This window comes from Pelmatolapia mariae, linkage group LG13 (assembly GCF_036321145.2).
Source record: "Pelmatolapia mariae isolate MD_Pm_ZW linkage group LG13, Pm_UMD_F_2, whole genome shotgun sequence".
Lineage (NCBI taxonomy): Eukaryota > Metazoa > Chordata > Actinopteri > Cichliformes > Cichlidae > Pelmatolapia > Pelmatolapia mariae.
In genome coordinates, this window is record NC_086238.1 from 13,074,698 (window position 1) to 13,099,604 (window position 24,907).

At 39.3% G+C, this 24,907-nt stretch overlaps 1 protein-coding gene across 1 annotated transcript; it reads right to left on the minus strand.

Moving 5' to 3' along the window:
* Positions 1-1,017: 1,017 nt before the first annotated feature.
* col21a1 (collagen, type XXI, alpha 1) lies at positions 1,018-24,736 on the minus strand. The gene is made up of 29 exons (XM_063490867.1): positions 24,620-24,736; positions 20,355-20,482; positions 19,673-20,227; positions 19,334-19,499; positions 19,014-19,242; positions 17,758-17,928; positions 16,408-16,485; positions 15,215-15,298; positions 13,951-14,013; positions 13,482-13,535; positions 13,342-13,395; positions 13,198-13,251; positions 9,394-9,447; positions 9,250-9,303; positions 9,121-9,174; positions 8,691-8,744; positions 7,179-7,223; positions 7,032-7,085; positions 6,907-6,960; positions 5,818-5,871; positions 5,193-5,264; positions 4,857-4,892; positions 4,190-4,234; positions 3,802-3,834; positions 3,565-3,711; positions 3,404-3,458; positions 3,130-3,321; positions 2,973-3,050; positions 1,018-2,836 (listed from the first exon to the last, which is right to left on the minus strand). Exons 2-29 carry the CDS (start codon positions 20,449-20,451, stop codon positions 2,649-2,651), a joined length of 2,874 nt encoding a protein of 957 aa, XP_063346937.1. The 5' UTR covers positions 20,452-20,482; positions 24,620-24,736; the 3' UTR covers positions 1,018-2,648.
* Between the last annotated feature and the right edge of the window lie 171 nt (positions 24,737-24,907).

A 24,907-nucleotide genomic window follows, 5' to 3' on the forward strand; every position in this document is an offset into this window, starting at 1 on the left:
CGCAATAAAACTTCAGCCCGGTCCCATGATGAATGTGGCGGCTCAGGAGTGTAAAAGGAGACACTTGAAATCCGAGAGGCCTTCTTAACGAGTGAAAGAATAATGACAGAGCCTTTTAATCACCTCAAGTTATTGAAGTCTTCATAGGAGAGGGTTTCAGCTGCATCCACCGCAAAACAACGAGCGTCATGTTTTTATCATGTATGGAGGATTCACAGGTATGGAAATGTTACACTAACATACAAGGAGAATCTAGTAAAGCCATAATTTAAATTCAGGACGAGAGGAGATAAAGGCCTGCTGTAAACCACATACCGCACGTGGCTATATGCTTTAATTTAAAATTACATAAATTCACTCAACAGCAAGAATTAAACATGAGTATTTAAGTTTATTGCAGAAAGCTCCACCCTCATGGGGCATTAAATAAACACAAGCGAAAGCAGCCATGCTGGGATAATTAAAGATATAAACAGAGAGGGATTCACGTGTGATGAGTGGCTACTGTCCAAAAAGGGGGGAAAAGGAAGTCTTAGAAAAATTCATACGCATACTAAGATGTTGCCACATAGCGCCATCTAGCGTAAGAACCGAACATTTAGTCATTTCTGAAGTTTCCCTGCCAGTCACAGAGAGTTTTAGCTGAAGCTGCGCTCATCCAAGTTTCCTAAAGCAGTGTCCTAATTCGACGAGCCATGCGATGATCTCTCTCCTCTTTTTTCTTCCAAACCCATCACCGCACTCAATCCCCTTTTGATGCTTCACTACGAGTGGAAACTCCCAAGTGCAAACCACACCCACGATTCCATGTGAAAGATGAGATCAGTGATGTGATAGGAGAGCAGAAATAAATGCGTAAAGTTCAGAGACAGGACAGCAAGGGCCAAACAAAGTTCACAAATCATTTAAAAGATTTTTTTTTTATTCTAGTTTTTAAAAAAGAAAAAAAAATGGCAAAAGTCATACCTTCACACCAAATAATAACATTACAAAAGATGTTTAAGAAAGGTCACTGCTGAAATGTGATATGCCTCTCTTATAAATAAAAAAAAAACCTGCTACAGTAATGAAAGGTAAGCTGGGGGAACATAAATGGATTAAAATGTGAAACTAAAGTGTTGGTGTGTTCATAGATGGCACATTTTTTATATATATATTTTACATCCTAAATATAGAACAAATAAGACATGGCAATGAATGAAGAAGTATTGCAATAGGAAGGTAACCGGGGTGATGTGTTTTGTAAAAAGTTTTCACGCACAAAAGTCAGCCTGAATGCTTTATGAACTCGAGCTTCCAGGAGTGAGTACTCAGCGAAAGGCAATCAAAGTCACAGTTTTGCGCTGAAACGTGTTAATTTCTGTGATAATTCATCACAAATCAATTCACTAATCATCATTGTTTTTTCATGTGTGTGTATGTGTGTTGATTTTTGTTGTTCTGTTTTATAGTGGAACATGTGGCACCTGCTCTATGTGCAGTAAAATCTTATAACGCAACATGCAGTGAAGGAACACAAGGGGGCAATATAAGAAAGTGTACCAGCCACAGGGACTTACAGTACAAACTTCAAGATTATTAGGAGTCAAATATGTCAGCCAACTGCAGTCAAACACTTTAGTAGCGCCTTATTAAGATGTGACCAAACAATCACCATTCATTTAGCATTCACAAACCATTTGCACAGACTCACAATGTACACATAGGCCTTATACTCATAGGTGTCACACTGGAAATGGTGGGTTTATTTAGGTGTTGTGTTCACAAGAATCGAAAGGTTGCATTTAAATAATGTTCAACATAATTGACTGTATGTGTAATCTGCACATACAATCTACACCCCACGTTTTGAAGTAGGTGTGCATGTAATTAGTTGATGTTAATGCAGTGCATGCCATGAATCTCATTTAAAGTAAATGATGGCATGGCTCAAAATGGGTCCTTCCTCTGAGCTTACTAAATGCCAACAGCTTCAGACAACAGCAGGATTGACAAACACCTCAGACTCAAAGGTGTGCTCATTAGTTCTAATTATAAATTTATCTCTTCATCGAGATTAAATATAAGGCTCAAACAGTAAACAGGTGTATGTTTTTTGTCAGCAAAGCAGAAGATTTGGTAAGATTGTGTTGGAAAACCATAATAAGCTTTCTTGATATGTAATAAAATCTTGGTAAGACATTTATGCTTGCTGGCGTTTGGTATGCCACACCTAATACGACAGGCACTGCACTTACATTTCCTACCTATACACAAACCCAGATATCCATCAAACTGTTAGCTGTAGTGTGTTCATGGATGGTGTGCATGTGTCTATGCGTAGTTATCTTAAATGCAGTGAGTACTGTGCGTTACATGGCTGGCACATTTGATACCTCATACAAGGTGCTTGGATAAGAGGTATTCACTGGAGCCAATCATTAATCCTCTTAACACCATTAAAATTTCAAAGAATGTTCAAAGCCATATGACTAATAATACAAAATACCATCAAAGAAACTGGGATGCATAAAAGGTGTCACATAAACTGTGTCAGAAGAGGTACGTTTTGTTTCCATGTCAGAGAGGAACTGTAATGGTGAGATCTTCCTGAGAATATCTGTTCTGCATCAGCTTTATACTGGTGCCTGCAGTGATGCTGCCTTATGTCAATAGTTTGGGCCTTTGCTGTAAGAATCCCGCCTCATCATGCCTCCATAGCACATGGATGGATCGCACACACCAGGCTCACCAGGGATGCCAGGATTACCACTTTTACCCTCTGGGCCATTTTGACCAGGGGGCCCAGGTTTACCTGGAGTACCTGGTTTACCATGTCCCTCCGGACCCATTGGACCTGTGGAGATATAAATAACAAGCAACCACAATGGAACACAGCTGAAAGCTAAATACCAGATATCCACTTAAAATGCTTCTGCACTTTTACATGACCTTATCAAATGAATGGCAATTAAAACTGTGATGTTCTTTACCTGGAGGTCCAGGAGGCCCATGGTCTCCAATCATGACCCGACCAGGGCTCCCCTTCTCCCCTTTGAAACCTGGTTCTCCTGCAAACACAAGTGTCCTTGTTAGAGAGATTGTGCAGAAGAGTTTTAGGATATGCGACTAACTTGACCTTTATTTTACCTTTGAGACCATTAATCCCAGGATACCCCGGCCGACCAGGGTGGCCTGGCAGTCCCCTAGAACCACTAAGCCCAGGAAGACCTCTGAGTCCCTGTGGCCCCATTGGACCTGGTGGGCCAGGAGATCCAGGCTGACTTTGACACCTGGTACAGCTACTCTGCTGATTGCTCAGTATCAATAGAGGCAGCTCAGCTGGAAGGATTGATAATGAGATAGTTTCATTTGGGGAAAATACATAAAAAATGTTCAGCAGGTAATTTAAAATGATACGTACCCCGAAGGACCTCTCTGCATATCTGCCGAATGTGATTGTCTGACATTGCACTTAACTGCAATATAAAGTGATAGACCATGACCAACCACTCAGTTATACATAACATGATTACAAAAAATCTATTACAAACAAGTTGTTAGTACAGTATAAGGCACACGTACATATCTTCCTTCGGGTCCAGGTGGACCAGGGGGGCCCATATCTCCCCGCAACCCTCGGGGGCCTGGTTGGCCAGACTGACCTGGCTGTCCAGGTCGTCCAACTTGACCTTCTTGACCTCTGTGCCCCGGATCCCCTGCTGTCCCTTTCTGGCAAGGATACCACCCCAGTATTAGTAATACTAGTTATTATTCATGTTACACTGAGGTAAGGTAATTGCTTTATTGAGCTTGACATACCTCTCCTTTCAGACCCATTGGACCAGGTGATCCCTGTCAATCAAAGTAATGATAAATAATTTAAAAAGATGATAAAACATTCTGAAAAGCACTGTAATTGCCATTTATTATTATTATCATTATTATTATTATTATTATTATTAAAACTAGAATAGTAGGCATCAAACTCCAAGATATAGACAGATAATCTGATTTTTGGAGGTATTGAAGAAAAAATATTATCTACTAATTTTCTTGTCCAAATTTAGTTAAATCTCAATACCCGGGTAAGTAAGTATTTTGGTGGACTGGGCCATGAATCAGTGACACTAAACTATGCATTTCTACCAGAAACTGTTTTCTTACACGTGTAGTTATGATGCAACAAAGCCTTTCAAAATTAACTCACCACACCCCCTGGCCGCCCATGCTCTCCTTTTTCACCTTTCATCCCCTGGTGTGGAAATCATTAGGTCAACATTAGATTATAAAAAAGCACATAAAATCAGGTTTCAGACTTCAGCCAATGCTGTATATGCAAAGTACTGTAGATGGTGCTGTCCATTAAAAATTCCACTCAAAACAGGAAGAATGACACATATTTATAGTAGTATTGGGTTTTAATGTAGTTCAGTGTAGCCATTTCATTCTCATTAGCATTGCTTAAATTAAAAAAACATGTTGTCTACATCCCAGATCAGAGAAACCTCCTGTTGTACTTCCAAAAAAGCAAGTAAAGCTGACGTGAAAGCTTCCAAATCCAGATACAAGATGTGATAATAATGATTTGTAAGTATATTAGTAGACTGAACTATTATGAATTCTATGTCCAAAAAACCCTCCAGCAAGAGAAGTTCATCCTTCCAGACAGCAGACACAAGCCTGGAATAGACTTTTGATTTGAGGTCCCACAGTTTCACTGTAATAGCTGTTTTTGGACAGAAGCAAATCTTAATCCAACACCCAAAGGTGATGTTGCGCTAATTTAAAACAGAGGTTGTGTTATCAATTTTCTAACCATTATTTGATCTGCTTAACTTGTGCTGAGTGCAATATAATTTTGTCTTGAATCTTACCATGTCGCCCCTTTCACCTGGATTCCCCCTCTGTCCCTGTGAAAAAAACAAAGGCACAGAGTTTCATTTTATAACATGCTTTTAAAGTTAGACATGCTAAAGTCTGTGCATATCACAAAAAGAAAACTAACACCAGACTTTTTGTAGTGTCTTACCTACAAAACTGATTGATATGAGTGTGCAGTCATTTTTATAACTGCTGTTTCTGCAGACCATGGACTTAAATTTCACAATCTAAACAGACTTAACCCTGACCTCGAATCAAGAAAATACTTTGAATTTCTGACTAGATGTCAAAATTCTGGTAATATCAACAAAAACAGATCATGGAAATACCTTGCTTCCCTTCATCCCTGGCATGCCTGGGTGTCCTGGTTGACCTGGACTTCCTGGTTGCCCTGCACTGCCCTTTAAAAGCATCCAGTTAAACCCAGTAGTTAAAAATGGGAGCAAACAAAAGAAATAACTGTTATTTAAGAAAGATGCTGTTCAGCCAGAACATCATAACCAGACCCTTCAGAACACTGGCATAGGACCTGTCAGGGTGTCCTGTAGGGTCTAGCACAGGGTTGTAGAACTTCTGGATTAATGAGTGGAGCCTCTGTGGGGTCATACTGTGGTATTCAATGGGTTTTGCAGTTGAGGAGTTTCTATAGGAGTTTGTCATTTTCTTTTTGCAGTTCCTGATCAGTGTTTGTGGTGTGGCAGGGTGCATTGTCTGCCTTTGTGCTCTGTAACACTGTTTAGGTATGTAGTATGCATCAAAGTTTAAATGCCAAATGTTTCCCACTAGAACATTCCATTTTAAATAAAGGAAAATAATGTATTTTACCTGTCAGTGTGGTTTGTAGTTAATGTTGTGGCTAATCAGTGTGTACTGTGGTTTTGATTTATATACTGCATTAATTATCAGCTTCCAAAAGAACTTGCTCATCTGGTTCATATTTAAATGGTAACATACCGCAAGCCCCGGTGTGCCTTTTATGCCCGGACTTCCTCTTTCACCCATATTCCCCTTAATTAAGAGATAAAACACATTTTAGATTGCAGAAAGAATACAATGAGATAGCATCCAAACCGCATCCTATTATGAACTGGAGTGTGGCTGATATTTTCACTTTCTTATCATAATTCATTTTCAGTGATGCATGCCATAGTTTGAGCATACTTTCATGAGGTTTTGGGATTGTGCAGTTTGAAGTTTAATTGTGTCTAGTCGGTGCTTTCTTTTCCAGCTGAACAAGCCTCTGTAATTGCAGTCTGAAGTTCGGCCATAAAATCAAAGTAGTGCCTGCATGTCCATAAACTACGTTTTCACTTGTGTGCCATTTACCAATACGCATTGGCTTGTTAAAAGCAGATCAGCTAATGAAAAATGATTAGGAGACAGCGTGTCCAGACCAGACAAGCCCAGACTGCTTACATTTCCACTAAAATTCCACTGACGAAAGCACTAGGGCCTGATCATTGCTTAATTTAGCTCGACTGGTGAGGCCAGAAGATAGTTACTTGTTCTAAAGTGTATTATAGCAAAACAGTGACCAAACAAAACATGCAATGCTGCCGGCCAAGTACTTTTTCTTGTTTTTCCTCAAAGCTTAGAAAGCATCAAAGATTCAACACTATCCAAACTAATGTGATCATGTGCTGCAATTCATTTAGTATCGGCTGGACAATATATATACTGATGCATGACATCATGCCATACTGATCTGCTGTACTTGGAGGCAGCTGCACTGCATTGTAATTGGAGACAGTTTCAATCAAGACAGGCTCTGCCTGCAGCTTGCTGCTCACTAATGCAAGCATGGATTAATGTGGATTAATCTTAAGTTATTGATTTCTCTGTGTCGCACTTTTAACTAGTGCATTCACAGCCCGAGGGCTATGAAGGGGGATAAACTCACATTAACCTCATAGTTTATCCTGTATTAAATGTCTGTTGTTAAGATCAAAGTCAGCCATTATTTCCACTAAGTTCATTCTAGCTTTTCATCACAGCTGTTTGAAGAAGCTCAAACATGATGTTCTAACAGGCGTAAATCATTACCTTCGGTCCGATCGGTCCTTGCAAACCCGGTTCACCAGGTAATCCCATTTCACCCTGCAAAAGAGGGCAAAACTGTGTTGCTAACTCTTCAGATCAAACATACACAAGAACAGCTATCAACTTACAGGTAGTCCAGTCGATCCTTTAAAGCCCCTGGGTCCAGGCTCACCAACTTCTCCCTTTAATGAGAATCTTGTCAGTCAAATATAGTCATAATTAATAAAGCAAAACCATTGTTGAGTTTGCTTTGCACATACATTAGGAGCTCTTACCTTTTGTCCATCCAGGCCTGCATTTCCAGGCAATCCAGGCATACCCTAAGAGCAACGACACATACAACGTGGTGTTTCAGTTAGTATATTTAATAATGCAAATAAGAAAATATGACTATCAGTGCTACAGATTTACATTGTAAGAAACAGAAATGGCATTTTTATAAAATGCTATGTTTCGAAGGCATCGTTTGACTTTATGCCTTACCATTGTTGTGAAATGATCATTTCATTGTGTCAGTAGCAATTGTTGTTATTTTCTCTCCATAAAAAAACATTATCTAGTCCTTGTGGATGGAGAAATGCCTACCAAAATGTTATGCTTCCCAGATGTGGTTGGTTAGTTTACATGAGAAGCAGAGTAAAGTAGCTTGAGGCTTTTTTTGAGGCTAAATTCTTGCGAGTAACAATTTAGTAAATGTAATCACCCCCAAATCAAACTATTTCCTGCAATTTAAGTTTGATCTTTAAACTAAACCACATAGATCCCTGGAAAAACCCTATGTACCTCGGCTGAACCTCAGTTAAATACACTGTATTTGCAGATAAATGCAATAATTTTTAAGTGAATGCACTGAAGGTTTTTTAAGGTCAGCATGCAGCAATTACTATATTTTTTTGTGTTTCAGTTATCTTTGCTTAAATAAATGCTTTCAGATGCTGCCTTACACTGAAGTTTCAGTGTGCATAGGGGGACAGATAGGATAAGAAGGCAGTGAGAAAGTATACAGAGTTGACATGAACACACAGTCTTCTCCAACACGTGAAGAAATCCCCTTGTTGGGACCTACAAAGAAGAACTGCATCTTGTTTTAACTTGAGGAAGCACAGTTCTAATCCTGCCTCCTTGGATACGTTGCTAGCGCTATTGTTCTGGTGGGGGAAAATGGCTTACAGCCTTGTGGAGCAACTGAGTCATCTTTTGCAGACCCATCGCAAACGTTTGGACGAGGCTTATAATCATGATCAGTGGGGTGGCTGCCCAGTTGAAAGACTTTCCTCCTAAAACAGATTTGCCAGAGCGCCACAGCATTCCCCCGATGAGTTACTTTCACTGCATGAGTCTGTTTGTTACATAACAGGGTTATCCTGGGATGAACTACAGGGGAAATACCCCTAATTTACTGCCTGTCAGGGGTAGTCTTTCTACTGACACTGTATTAACACTGCAGTCTTCATACACCAAAAAACATTATACGTGCAAACCTGCATGATCCGTGAAATCGGCTCTTGCATTGGCCTATTTTACTCTTCTCTTTGTATGTTTCTACTATTATTTCATGCTAGAACATTTGTAAAGCATTATGTAATGTACCACAGTCTCAGTGTTCTGCACTTCTGGTTCAAAATGCTTTGCTTAAAAGTTAAAATCTAAAAAACAATATGATATTCATGCAAGTCCTCAATGTCTAGGACTCCAATTAAAGTTGCAAGACAATAGCAGCATCTTAAGCAACCTGGAAAATACCAAACCTTTGATCAGCACTGTCTATGTGTGTGTTTATGACTCACAGGATGGCCTTCCCTTCCGTCAGTACCAGGAATACCACTGGCTCCAGCTTCTCCCTTAATACATTTGAAAAAAAAAAAAAAGACATTTAATTTAATCAAAATTTATAGTTAGAAGCCCTCAATTTGACACCTACATGCCAGCTCAATCACAGTGCCCGACATTTTAGTCAATTTGAGTCAGTCAGTCGACATCTATTTAAAATGTGAACTGCATGCTCGATGTTTACAAAAGCTGGGACTTGGAAAAGGACAAGAGGGACACTTGGTTATGCATGATTTGATTTCCATGGTTGCCAAACATCAACAGCACAACATAGGGGAACAGCTAAGTCTTTTAGGAGTGTGTGCACTCATCCAACCTCGTGTCTCTATTATTCCCCTAATCCCTGAATGAGCTTTGTAACATACTACACTGTCAGAACAAACAGACCTTTTGACCAGGTCTTCCTGGAAATCCATCCTTTCCATCTCTCCCAGGTAGACCCTGAAATCACAGAAAATTATATTATATACACAATTATGATGGGCTGTGAGTCAATTCTCGGTTTTTTATACATACAGGTTCTCCCAGAGGACCTTGTGGCCCAAGAGGTCCTATACTTCCTTTTTCTCCCTGAAAGTAGAGCAGACAATCAGTCAGTTAAAGCATGCATATTTCATGTTTAAATTTCTGCACTACTTTCAGGATTGTGTGCACACGTACCACTTGTCCAGTTTTTCCTGGTAACCCTGCTGCTCCCGGGGTCCCTTGTGCACCCTAAGGAAAGATTTTCACCTTCAGACAGCCATGTATCAATATCTGCTCCAGAGTATCAGAGTTGTTTGTGATATACATTGATGGAAAAGCAAACAACTTTTTGTTAATCTGAGGCCCATAATGTAGACAGAGAACTTCATAGTAAAGTCTGCTCTATCACAAATATGCAGCAGCAGTGGTCTTTTCTGTTTCCTAGATAAACAGTGAACTTAACTATTTAGACTGAAACTTCAGGGAGTGGCATGTTGTATTGCATCATTGGATATTTTTAAATTTGCACTTGTTGACCGAAAACTAGACATTAGTAAAGTTTCTGTTATGCGTTGCCAAGTTAAGGGAACAATGCGTCACTGGATTATCACATATTCAGAAGGAAAAAAGCATGATTTTGGAACAAACGGGGAATTACATCACTTGTTTTTCTGCATTCAAAACTATGCTAATGGCCTCAAGAAGGAACAAATTACTGTATAGTGTAATACCAAGATGACATTTGTTACTGGCTGACTCAGTGACTTTGGTGGGTGACATTTTTGTTGAGATTCTGTTTGCAAAAATATGCTGAATGCAAAAAACACTGTTGGAAAAGTGTAGAAGTTTCTCTCTTTCTGTCTGAGCCCCATTTTTTGTTCACTTAATAAACATGACCCAGTAGCATGCTCATACTCAACTGTCTCAAAACACACATCAGAAATCTCCCTGGCTATACTACTGTAATCTTGTTTGCAATGGATATCAAATGGGCTATGGCAGAGGGATTAAAGAAGCATTTACGAAAGCTCGTTTTTGGTCTTTATGCTGCAGTGAGTTTTGATAAATAGGGTTTTGTTTTACTTGTAAATGCTAAGATGTGCCAACCTATATGACAACACAGAGCTTAAAAGAAGGACAGTCTTGGAGACAGCATTATAAGCTGACTGACCAGTGACTTGCAGAAAGCTTTTGATATGGGGCTCGTGCTAACAGGTGTGTTTACTTTCGAAGCTGGGCTGCGGTTTTCATTGATTTCTGCTGAAATGAATGCCACCATTGTAGTTACAGTGTTAATAAACTACAGAGATCAATATCACAGGCTGGATGCCCACATAATTAGCAACAAATTGTTCATTGAAGGGTGATGAATGACTGTGGCCATGAACAACTACCACAGACTGCAAATACACAAACATAACCTTGAATTATGTTCTCCTGGCTTAATTTGGCAGACATCTCATGTTTCTGTTCTCTACATCCTATGCCAGGAAAAAAAGATTGCACCCTTGGTGGTCTTACTATATGGGAATAGTTTGAAAGGCAGATTGAAACATGTTTGTATCCAAAGAAAACAGTTTATTCTGCAAAGGGAGGAACCTAAACCTAACCTTGCTAAGAAAGGTTTTTCGGCTATTGTTCTGCATTGGAAACAGAACAATAGCTGAGTGAAAACACCTTTTGACCCATACATGAAGGGAAAATTGGTTTGCTAGTTTAATTTAGACTATTTAAAGCTGATTGCCAAATGGTTATAATTTATGATATAATATTTATTCTTTCTCCCACAGCTAGGAGGATTTCATGCATGTAGTCCAATAATGCTCTTTTCACTGTTTTGGCCTCACAATGTGTGTGGAATGTCCTTCAGTGAAGTCAGGGCAGAAAAGTCTCTGTCCATCTTCTGACGGAGACTAAAAACCACTTTTTCAGACTACCTCTGCTACCTCTTACTCAACAAGAGCAATCCAAGACTGCATGCCTCTGCCAAGGTTGAAAAATTCCCTCCACATCATCCATGAATTAAATCACTGGATCCAGAAAGATATCTGGATTTGGACTAGTTTGTGATACTGAGACAATGTCTCTCGGCATTTCTCGTAATGGTAAAGAATTCTTCCAAAAGTTCCTGGATCTAGACTTTAGATTGACTCCAAACCTCTTATTACTTATAATCTGGGAGGACCCAACTCTGGTAAAAGTTTCATGCATATCTTTAAGAGTTCTGCAAGCAACCTAACAAACCAAACCAAACCAGTTACGTAACACAAAAATCTTTTAGCGCTCTGTTTATAAAAGAGGTACTCCCACATTTGGATGATATTTAGCTTTTGCTCCACTTAGGTTAAAATTCACTTCTTGTAAGTCACTTTGGACACACATGTCTGCCAGAAGAATGTAACGCAAGTAGAGGTCCAATTATGGGATTTCAAAAGAGTGCTGGAAATGGGATAAAAAAATAAATAAATAAATAAATTCACCTTAATAGTGTAGTTTCTGCTTATCGAGAAGACCGTCCAGCAGCTTGTAAAAACCTAATGTGATACATCCTGGACACATGTGTCCGGGACAGATGGCACAGGAGGATTTACTCCAGGTGCAGAAAAGTGTCAGCAGCCAGCTGAGAGAAGTTTTTAGACCAACACTAAGTGCTTGAATTGTTCTCCCCTTCAGCCAAATAGCAGGGGGCCCCTGTGGTCCCACTGATGACTGATGATATGACAGAAATGATGCAGTTTGCAGCAGCTGCATTAACTTACTGAACTTTAAAGCAATGCTAAACACAAAATGCTGTTCAGATGAACATAAAAGGGACTCTGCTGTGTCTGTTGTTGCTGTTTTGGTTATCGAATAAGCAAAAAATGCTGGATCACTTAGGCTTCGTTTGCTTTTAATTGACGGTGCATTTCTAAGAAAAAATGTCCTTCCAAGGAAGATTTCCAGACTTTCTTGTTGCTGGATAAAATTTAAATTTTCTCCGTTTTTTTATTTGGACCTATTGTGGTGGCTGGCACATTTCAGCATTCATATGATGCATCCTATCATATAACAGCATGCATAATTTCTATTTGTGTGACTAAACAGTGGAAGCTGTCTTTTAGCTGATGCACCACTTATTGTGGGTAAGTCTTGATTCCATAACTTGGTTTTGTTGTCATCTAAGGCTTAGAGATTCCATCCATCCATTTTTGAAAATCACTTGTCCAAATAAGGGTCATAGTTCAGAAAGTGCTTTTCCCAGCGGTCATGGGATGAGAGGCAGGGTAAACCCTTGGCAGGTTACTAGTCACTTGTATTTTTTCCAGAATTATGAGGTTTAGGTCTAACTGAGATCCATGTGACACATATAGTCCTCTGTCAAGGCATGATCAGTTTTGTTAGTTTGGTTTCTCAGATCACGTGGTCTATCCACAACTAAATATTAACCGCACTTCTTGTAATCCAGTCCTAGGACCTCTACCTTAAATATTGTAGTTATAGACTAAGAAGCAAGGAGAAGATGCAACTCGGGGTGAACAAGACACCAAGAGGAAAGAAGATGCACCCCCGGTTCTCTTTTTTAACGTTCCTAGGAAATGGCGGTACAAAAGTCAGGAAATATGAACAAATTTAAAAGGTCTCCGATGACCCTCCTGCTCTCTCTGCTCTCTTGTTCCACACTATAGATGCTGTACTTTTTACTCTCCCAATGGATCTGCTTTATCTTCAAAACATATGGCTTCTGGAGTGATTGATGCAACAATGTTCAAAGTTGATGTGTCTAGCAGGGATTTCCTCTCAATCCTACATTTGATCTCATAAAAAAAAAAGATTTAGCTTGAAAATTCAATGTGTTTTTCTACTTTTAACTATCGTTTCTTTTTCTTTTTTTTCCTTCCAGCTATAGCAGAGTTTCCATGCTAGAGTTGATTTCTAAATAAATATAAAGAACTGGATCTAGATACTATATTAATGAATAGAAATGAGGCAACAGCTGAAAATAATAAATAACATCAGCACCTTCTCCCCTGGTTGTCCAGGTGGCCCCGGTAACCCAGGAATACCCCTCTCACCCTGAAAGAATAAACTTGTGTTTAAAAAAAATGTCTATTAGTCGCCACAAAGTCATGCGTGACGCCACAAAGTGTTGTTTGACCTTCCTACCGAAACACCGGGCCTCCCTTGCTCTCCTTTGTACCCATCTGGTCCACGTGACCCCTTAAAACAAGGAACATGAAAGCAGCTTTAAATTTTCAACACTTCTTATCTTATCACTGACTTTTCATCCACGGTTATTGATTTACCTTAATTCCCGGCGAACCTGGGAAACCTGGAATTCCTCTAAGCCCAGGGATACCCTTGAAAAAAAAAAAGACAAGAGATGCACACGTTTGTTTAAACATCTGAATCCCCTCCACTGTGTGCATGCTCTCTGGATGATTATAGGCTGTGGGCAGATGCTTTTTCTGAGTTTTTGATCATGCTGTAGAACATGTGGTTTACTTTTGGATAGTTTTCATCACACAAAATCACCACCATGTTGCCAGTGCTGCTACAAGCAAAGATGTTTCTTATTTAACCACTGGAAAATTAAGAAAGTAAGCACATTTACCAGTGTGTTTTAACATTCTGAAGCAGTCCTGACCACATATAATGAATAAGAAGAAACCGTTATGATCTACTGGACACAGATACTCAACTGGTTTTCTCAAAAGCTGTTGTGGATGCTGCTGTTGGTGATTATGTTTGTATATTGAACTATGTAGTACTCACAGGCTTACCATCAGCACCAGGAGGACCAGGCTGACCAGGAATACCAATGCTTCCTTGCTCTCCCTAAAGAAAATGGAATGACGTTATTCAACCATGTGTGATTAAAACAAACTGTATCATGCAGTCTTAAAGCAGTAAAGTAATCCATTTAACACACCTCCGGTAACAGTAAACTTTCTCACAGTGTTGATTTAATTTATCTATAAAGAATGCTTAGCAAGCTTGTTTATCTAATGTAAGATGCACCATGTGGGGTCTTAAAGAACATCTGCACGCCAGCAATGTTCCCAGCATTTTGGATCTATTAGTAAATGTAATAAAAGCATACCGGTGACCTTATAAACACAAACATTAACAAAGAGAGTCTTTTGCCAAGCTAATATCTCTCTGAGGTCCTTGTATAACGGCTTTTATGACCGGGGCTTTTTCATACCCTGTGATCAATAATGGCAAACATGTAGGTTTTATTTCCCACTTTGGTAATTTTCCATTGCACCCAGTATTTATCTTTGACAGCAGTCTGGTTTGGTTTAAGAAAAAAAAAGTACAATACTCCGTACATGTCCTTACAAGACAAACTTTTTCACACCATAGCAAGCCTCACTGGAGAAAAAAAGACCACTTGGTGCATCCATAAATTATAATACTGTTAGTTTTCAGCAGGTAACTGTGTGCTTAAGAGCTTAAAGTGCTAAAACTTCCCACTCAACACCGTTTCTGGCACAATCTGTTTTCACAGGGTAGTAGGATCTGATCTGTTGGTGAAGTGCAACGTGTGCTCGTCATTTACAGGATGTCTGCACACAGTTCACTAAGGCTGAGCTATAAGAGAGGGAAGGTTTGAGTTCTGCCCTAATACAGTTTGTCATTCCTGAGTTTACACATAAACTCACACTGTTAAAGATAAAGTTGCTTTTGTGATAATTAATCTCTTCAGTCCACTACAGCTTAAAGCAAATATTTAATGAGCTGTCTGGACACTGAGGAGCTGGACAAGGAAGCAATGTATGCCAAAGCAGGAACAAAGTCAATTTGTCTGTGTGTGTGTGCAAAACTGCACAAAAACAAAAAAGCTACATTTTATAGAAATTCTTGCAGTGTTAGCACGCAGGCAAAGAAAGATCTCATGGCTAGATTCAGGTCTTTTTTAATATGAACAGGGCAATAGGGTGTCTGAGCGATCTCATGGTTAGATACTGTGTGCAAAGCAATACGACAAAAGGCAAAGACTGTGAGGAAAGAGACAGAAAAAAATCAAATTGACCTTCATTCCTGGTTGTCCGGGAGGTCCAGGAGGGCAAACACAAGGTTCTGGAGTCGGTTCAGCGTAATCAGGGTTATTAGAGCACTGTAATAACCAAGCATAACAAGAAATCACAGCCACACACTAAACATAATCTGCAAAGCTCTGATATTAAGGTTTAGTCTTCGGGTTATTTGGTCTTTCTCATTAAAACTGAAAATATGCATCACAATTTCTTGAAACCACTTTAAAGCTGCAAAACATGAGAGAGGGATATAATCTTCAAAGGATGCAAAACAGAGAAAAACAACACATTTTCAAACATCAGAAGGTGAAAGACAAGTGCAGGCTTTAAAAATTCAATTCAATTCAGTTTTATTTCTATAGCACCAAATTACAAACAAATACTTCAAGGCGCTCTATATTGTAAGTGAAAAACCCTACGATCCCCTATGTTCAAGCAAATGAATAAATAACATCCTTACATATGAATTATTCTTGTTATTTTTAATAATTTTTTAAAGAATTCTAAGAATATTAAAATAGAGTTGTTAACATGATATAAACAGCTTCACTGTGTTTAGCTCTAGCCTACATGCATATGTACACTGGATATGTAGGTGTCGGAGAGCCCCCATTCAAAAGAAAATTGATGACCAATCCTGGAGATTCCAAACAAACCAGTGAAAAGCACACACAGAGAGAGGAGAGAAGTAGCGATACTTGGAAAGTATTTGTAATTTTAGGCTTCTCATCTTGTCTCTTTTGATATTTTTATCCAACAGCTTCACATGAAAAACAGCTATTTGGCACTGGCTTTTGCGGTTATAGCAAATCCCAAGCCAACAACGGGCCACTGCTTTGCAAACACAGTTCGAGCCAGCAGGCAATAAAAAATATAGTGCAACATGTCTGAAGCTGAGCCACGGGTCCTCCTCCAGCAAATTATTCTGTGTATGAACAGATGTGTCTTAAAATTAATATGCTGAGCTTACACCTTCGCTTGTAACGCTGCAACGGACTACTGATGAAATAACAGGAAAGAAAGCATCACTTTACAGTCTGAGGTGTGGAGTTAACTGATGATGAAATCTTTGGCTGCGCCATCATGGGCGCAGAAGCAGATGTAATTAGGAGAGGTGAAAAGTAGGTGAAAGTACGTTATCTTTTGGATGGAAAAACAGGTGTTGGGCCAAGCAGACTCATATACTTACAACTCCAGGTATTTCACATGCAGTCTCCCGGTTGTTCTGCTCAGGGTCACAGTAAATGCGAAGTTTCTGAATTTCAAACTGGGAAAAAAAAATTTAAAGGAAGAGGTTGTTGTTAGAAACAAAACTTCCGATATTGGGGACAAACAGATTGTAATATGTGGCCAATTACGCGATACTTATTTTAGTTTTATCGGTCCTTTGCCACTAATGAATTGTAACAGCTATTGTATAACCGCTGAAGAAAAATAAGTGCCCTGATTGGCTGCTGAGCTGTTACATGTTGCCAGACCTCCCTCAGTGTGCACAAATGCTCTGCACTGATGTTACGCTATTCTTCCATTATTTGGTTATTTGGTTTTGTTGTGCTGGTAGTGAAACGTCTCCAGGAGGTCCCAGGGACTGCGTCACTTCAGTTACCATGTGAGCATAATAATAATAATTTACATTAAAAAAAAAACCAGATCAACACATAGCTTTGATAACAGCACTGACTTTAAACCTAAATAGGTTTGAATATCATAATATAATTTCTAGTTGGATGACTATTTTTACTTATATTGCTAGTGTAAATTGGCTGGTTTAATCTTTCTGTGTTTATAAAGGCTCAATTACAAAAATGTGTTTTCAGTTACAAGTGTGTTTATCCAGAAATAATACCATGACTGACATTGTTAAATGACTCAGAAATTCATGGTCCTTATGACAATGGATCAGCACATAGAATAACATTCACTGTGTTTAATATTGTGGTTCATGTGAATATATTCCCAGGAATGTTGAATGAATAAAAGTTGGTATTCTTTCAAAACAAAGGATTTTCTCATGCCTCCCAGTTCTTCACGTGTCTTATTTTAGTTCTGGTGAATCTTATTGCATTAACTAACACTGTGGCACAACGGTGACATGAGAAACCTGCACATCTATATCATGCATATGGGCCTCGGGCTCGTTTATGTGATTGTTTGTGTTCCATCAAACTGAAAATAAGAATGAAAACATCTAAAGTGCAGAGAACATCTATTCTTCTTTTCAGTGTGATTATTGTTGCCTCACTGAGAACTGACCTCCATATATCTATCTATGGAGCAAATTACAACACAGCACAATAATGATTTATTACTAATACAACATTTTTAGTGCAAATGGTGCCAACTGAGACAAATAAAACAACGATTCATAAGACCATGTGGACAAAAGGGCTCATTTTTGCCAAGGATTTATCACCCACGGAGTTAAACATGTCTCCTAGGAGGTAGCAGTAAACTGCGTGGTATTGTGTGATCTAGTTAAAAACATATATCGGCACTGAGTTTGCTTAGCTACTCATTAAACAAATGCTCATAGACTTACTGGCACTGTTGTTTCCTTTCTGACATATTTTCCCACTTGGGTTTTTCCATTGATGAAAATGCCAACAGGGGGCTCCAGTGATAAGGTTTCAATTTCCAAGTCATCAACATAAAGAGTGACATCCTCTTCGGTGACCAGCAGACGTAGCTGGTGCCATTTCTCATCAAACAGCTTTATTTATCATAGAAAAAAAAAACGAGAATAGCCAAAACACATTAAAACAACCTAGTGTGATGATAAACACATGAAAAGTGAACCTATTATGCTCACTGCCAGATCTGTGTTGTTTTTTCTTTTTCTTGGACTCTAGAAGATTAGCTCTGCATGATTCACAGTTCGAAATTAGCTTTTATTGTAAAATGGGCCTTTAAACAGCCCCTCACTGTCTGAAAACAGTCTTTTTCTCATTGGCTGCCCCTCACAAACAGAAGGTTTGAACAACAAGTGAGTGAGTATATGGCGAACTATAAAGAAGAGCATAATAGCTAAACTTAAAAAAAACTTTGTGTACATTGCTTTGCAACAGTTTAATCTTCTTCAAAGCTATACAAAGCTGGCATCAGGATTAGATTTTGACCCTTACACACTTTAATAAGGGGATGTTTGACAGTCATAACTACCATGCAATCTCACAATACCCACTTTAGTTTTAAGGATGTGCACAGTTTTATAAACAAATAACAGCAAACTGCTTCCAGGCAGTTTTGAGATGTGAACTAAAAGTGAGAACCAAGATCATCATTTTGATCAGGTGTTTCAGCGAGAAAGAACATTTCATGTATGTATTGCACTTATAACTTAACTCCAGTGGCGATCGTGTTTTGTATTTCTGTCTGAAAAAGAAATCACATTTATTGTATATTCTAACCTGTTTGTTTTCTTGTGTTGTACAAAAACATGAAGAGAAGATAAATGACCCAGTACAGCTTAAAAGCATCAGTAAAAACTAGAAAACTATTAAAGGTACAAGAGACAGATTGAACCAGAATGGTCCAAATGAAACCCTTAGAAGCTGAGATAGCCCAACTTTTAGCCACTTATATGGCTTCTAAATGGGCTTTACCTCTTTTCCCATAATGCAACACTGTTTTGAATTAGCCTGTCTTCCTCTTAAACATCCTCATGTTCTCTGAAACAGCTGGAGCTGTCTTGAAAGGCAAAGAGAACTTACACTGATGACACTACAACAGTTATTTTGACTTAATAAAGCTCTTACAAAACAACAGAGGATGCAGCCTTTACACAGTGTTACCTACCTTTGCTGTCTGTTGTGAAAAAGTAACAGTCTGAATCCCATTCGGTGTCTTGCTGGTTGTTGTGAACATGACGGTGTGGTCAAAACCGTTTAAAGTTACCGCCATCTGAGGTTTACCATCTCGTGTCTGTATTCTCCACAGGTCCCACTCCTCTTCTGCCACTGATCCTTTGTACCTCAATGTGGCCACGAAAACATACGAAGGAGGCAGGCCATCAGGAAAAAGGTTCCTAAAAAATAGAATAAATAGAAGATGGTCAGCGTGTCATACTTTGTCATACATAAAGACAATAAAGAAAAGTGAAAAGGATCCATAATTACCGTGTAGCTTCACTCAAGTCAACACGAGACGTCACCTGATAGGCCTTAGTGCCATAAAACGTCCCTTGAGTCTTCTTTGCTTTTTTTGCCAGATTTAAATGTAACAGGATATCAAAGCCCTTCTCGTCACGGGAATCTATAGAAATTCTGGCGGGACAAACAGTCTCTGTAACAGAGAAACGCAATAAAAAGGACAGAACAAGAGGCTGGATGATAAATGGAGTTCGTTATTATATTAAGAAAAAACACTATACTACTAGCACGAGAGTAACATTTGACCACATTTGACATCATCATATTGGAGAAGAAAAACACAGACAACAATCAACAGCTGCTTACCTTCACATAGTTTCTGTCTTATGACCTGCCTGATCCTGGAAATAGCTTTGTAGTCCTCAACAGAGAAGACATAAGTTGAAAATGGCTTGTTTGCAATGTCCCTCAGCTCATCCTTTTCTGTCTCTGGACCAACACCAATTGCAAACAGGATTACTCCTTTTTTCCTCGCTGCCTCAGCAGCTTTCAGAACCTCATCTTGAGACTTCCCATCTGTGAGGACAACAGCAATTCTGGAAACGCTCGCTCGCTCAGAGAGGCCAAATAGTCTGTCTGTAGCAAACTCAATAGCTGCCCCGGTTCTTGTGTTACCCCCCCTGTATTCAATGGACTCCATCGCCTTGATGAGGTCTCTGTTGGTGGAGTGCTTCCCCAGAGGTATTTCTAAATGGGGACTGTCGCTGTACTGGACGACTCCGACCTGGGTAAACCTCTGCCCAACATTAAAGCTCGTCGTTATGTTGACTAGCCATCGCTTCACTATTTCAAAATTGACATCTTCAACACTCCAAGAGCCATCTAGAATAAAGACCAAATCACATGGTGCAGTCCTACAACCTGAAGTGGAAAAGAAGTGCACAATTAGCAATGCAAAAAAAAAAGTTTTAATAAATCATATTTAGTTGAACAGCAACTAGATATGCAATGTGTTACATGTGATAAATGAAGACAGAAGCATTCTTACTTCTTAGGTCTTCATCTTGAGCCGCACTAAACAAATGGAGAAGCATGAAGCACAGGCATCTTAACACACAATGCATGGATGTTGATTTGTAACCCATTATGGAGCAGTAACTAGTTCCAAATATGCACCTACAGGAAAAGGGAAAAATATGCTTTGTATAGCACAGAAAAACAAATGGACAATGCATGTATTTATGACATGGTCACTGTGTATTTCTTGCCTTGAAAAAAGTTAATGACTCAGGCTATTGTTTTCCCAATATTGTTATTATTAAATGCTTGGCTGACATTTATTTTGGCTCACCCCCACCCCCAAACCACATGTAGGTAATTATACAGGGTGTGCAATACCTTAAGTTATGACAAGGATGTTGGCCACATAATGGGTTTTTCAAAATGATGATGAATGATTCAAGCTTTGTGTACACATGCAAATTAGAAGCAACTGTGCAGCATTTACGCTTTGAGGTCATGGCAATTGCGTGAATTAATGATTCATACTCTAGTTATGCATTTAATGTTTATCCACTTGTGCTTTTTCTTTTTAGAACTGTCTCCGCCACAGATATTACTAGAGATCAATGTCTCGTCAAGCTGTCTTGGTCCATTATCAGAAACTATACTGTAAACTTTGTTGTTAGGTTGAGGCCCAAGTTAAGCAGAGAACAGATGGGGTGATCGGCAGATATCTCACTGTGTTTCCAATGAACTGAAACAATAAAGTTGTAGGGGAAAAAAACAGAAAGACAATGATCTTAAAAATATGCAAAGAGCTGAGATACTGCAGAGTCAGCTAATAATTCATCCTTGAAAGTGACATTTTCACATTAAAGTTGGGTGCTTGATTTATTTCACGTTAAAAATAAATATTAGTTGGAGCAGCTTTAAATTCAAAGTAGAATGCTATTAGTGGTATCTTAAAGTTACACTAACCCTAACCCAAAAAGTATTTTTTGGCATCAGCCACACATAAGGTAATGTAATTGTGACATAATGCAGGACAAGTTTTCACACTACGCTTTTTCCTAGAGTGCTAAACCACAAAAGGAAAAGCTACAGAGTATCATGCTCTGTTGACAGCACTACTCACTAGCCACCCAGAATACGACATGACTGACTCGCACTGCTGCTATCAGGTATAAATCCTATTATCCTGTATTTGTTTACATTCACTTCCTCGCTCCAATGCTGCCACAATTCCTGCGTGACTCCAGAAATTCCATATTTACTAATAAGCACCACTAATCTCCTCACATCTCCCTCGCATCCTTCCTTCATGTGGTGCACAACATTTTTCCGATCTCACCGCACAGCCTCCGCCGCCTCAGTACACCTAAGCATTTTCCCTTCGAGCCTCATCAACCACATCCTCACATGGCTCTGTCAGCTTCACCAAGTAAACAATTCATTGGACCTCTGACCACAACTGCTCTGAAAACCAGTGCTCAGTGTTTCCTGTGGGATTATCAGCTGTTTCCTCAAATCTGCTGCCATTTGCCAATCTCTGCCCACCCTTGGCCCAAATACAGAACGCCTGCCCAGAAAAGCTTCACTCCCACACTTTCCCTCCTCCTCTTCTTTCTTTCCCATCAGCACATGGAGAAATGTTAACCGGTGTCTGCCACATGCTGCTAAAGACGTACAGCAGTTATGTTGTCAGGTGGGTCATTCTTAAGAGTAAGGTTATTGTACACTCTGGCAAAATGTTTAAAGTTTTGGCAGAAATGAACATAGAGAATGAAAGTTTGGGGAGATGCCTGCTAAAGTGTTTTGCACTTATGATTAATCACTTTTGTTTTTTGTCCATATTATTTTAAACTCTCTTCGGCTTATTCATCACTTTTCTGGCTCTGCTACATTAGCCTCACTTGTGCTTACAATTTATTACCTAATTGACAAACTCCATGGTGATCTCACATCCCAGCCTCTACTTATCCACCTGCACAACAATGTCATTGAATGATACTGAAATAAAGCAGTTTCAAGGCAAGTGCACAAGGCAGAGTTTGTCTTTTAACAGTACTTAATACTAAAAATATATGTATGTCTGTATTTTGTTCAGTATATTTTACAAGTAAGCACTAATGCTGTTGCATTATAGTGCAGTGCAGTGATCATTATGTTTGTTCTAATAGATATATGAACAACACCGTAAAACGATGAAAGCTTTGTTTTTATATTTAGCATAGTGAACTAGACAGTGCAACATACAACTGTGTGTTGCTTCTCTGGCTCTTCTATTAAATCATCCTTTACAGTGGTTCCCAACACGTGAAAGAAAGAAACTGCTGACATGCTGAAAGGAAGTGGTTACAAATGAGGACCAGATATGCCGCATGCAGTAAAAGACTCAGGCCTTGTGGAAGGAATTTGATGGGAAAAAACTGACCATATACCTTTTTGAAGCTTTTGATTGTGACATGTGAAGGTCAATGAACACACGGAGCAGGATATGACCCCTGGCCTCACGAGTATTTTTATTCCTGTGCGGGCAAAGAGCGGTCACACTCTTTAACATGACTAAGTTTTTCCACTGTGTAAAGTCAGCGTGGAAGTGACACCAGCTGAAGGAGGCGTTAAGCTGCCGTCGCTGTGCAAGCCGTTTTCCTCAGAATTTTTTTCCCCCGCTAGAGAGAGCTGGAGGAGGTTGCTGGAAAACCCCCTCACTGGCAGCGTCCAGCCAGGATGACTTTCCCCTCAACTGACTTTCCTCAAACCGAGTATTTCTACACCTCTGCTCGAGCCACATGGAAATGATTTGCGCCATCAGACAGTCAAATTCCAGCTGTGGACGGTGACCAGACACATGTAGTCATGATGAAGGGAGTCATCCTTCATCGAGGGATAAAAAAAAAAGCAACGTTGCACGTGCCGTGCCATCATCCTTCATGCATAATGTAGCAGAGTTAACAGGTGCACTCCTGTTGCAGGTAATCATCTCACTGGCGCACTGATCTCTTGTGTTATTGGAGGCAGCGCAGACGCTATTAACCTCCAGGTTTTGTTTTTGGTGGTCTCAACAGTGAAGCTGGTATGCAGAGGATTAAATAAAACTAAGTTAAAAGGTCTAAAATAGCTACCACAAGACACTCATTCTGTGCTGAATCTGTTGTTTGTTGCATTTTATTCTACTTTAATAGAATTTTTGTGAAGCTTAGTTTAGTAGCACTTTAGCTCCAGCTGGAAATGCTGTTCAGAAAGCTGCTGAACAAATGATATCTCACATTTCCCCCAGATAACATTTCACTTGTTCAGGGTGGGCGACACACACTGAGTCATCACAGATACTAATGAAAGTATCAGACCTCATATTTTAAGCTTAACAATTACACCTTACTTGAAATGTGACCATGATAGCACTTTTTATTACTAAGCTCGCAATGGGAGAAAATTAACACATTTTTCTATTTGTCTTGTTTCTGTAGTGTGCGCAATGCAACTGCAGACTTTAACTCCACGTGAACTGCTGAAGTTAAAGTTATCTGCTGCAAATTTGGCTAAAGGAAGTTGTTCCATTCCAGAAACAACAACTGCTGTTCAGCATGTGCAGCACTTGCCAAGATCGAGGGGATTTATTGCTGCCAAATTCTTCAAGCAACAAGGGAAAGCCAAACCCTATCAGTTGTTCTGCGTGGAAATCTGTTCAACTAATCCAAACAGTTAAATAATGCGTTGTAAAACGTTAGCTCTTAGAGGTCCTATAGCTTTTCAGCAAACATCTCCATTTTTAAATGAGTTCATTCCTTATTTATGAAGATGACTGTGCTTGACATGCATGCAATTCTTACATCTGTAAAAAAAAAAAAAAAAAAAAAAAAAAAAAAAGTGCACGAGTACAATACATGCTGTGCAGTGGTGCATTATCCAGAACGTTTGCAAAGATTTGAGAAATATGACAGAAAAAACATTTTATGAGAGGAGAATTTGCCAGGAAAAATAATCCTGAGAAGAATCCCATTCATTCTTTTATGATAGTTTCATAAACAAGGGACTGATAACTTATTTAATGTCTTCAATATGCAACTGCAACAAGTCTAGTACACCAAACTAAGCAGTCCAATCTGAGCAATGTTACCAAATTATGACACACAGCAGACTGAAAATCATGTCAACATGTGAATGTCAGTGATCATGAACAAACACTTTGAAATTAGCTAACAGTTGTTTCGCTATGCGCACAAAAAACCTATACAGTACAACAGCATCTTTAAGTTTCAAAATTACTTTTTGCCTAGCAGTAAAAACAGAAAGGAAGTCAAAAGTTACCAGTAAGCGTCCAAGCACTTGTCTGAATTCCCATTAATCCTCTCATTGAGAGCCAGTGATCAATACTGTTCACAGCCCCAGATTCACAGAAAGTGGATTTCGCGAGAAGTGCACATGTTTCACTGCTGAATGAAAGCCTGCCCTTTCTAGAAGCTCTCCTCTGTTTCTGTCCTTCTTCCTCTCAAACCGGCCCCCCTTACTCCGGACTTTTACTGGCCCGCAGCCACCCTCAATTACCATGGGTGGAAAGAGAAGCAGATAAGGAGAGCATGAAATAGTGAACCAGAC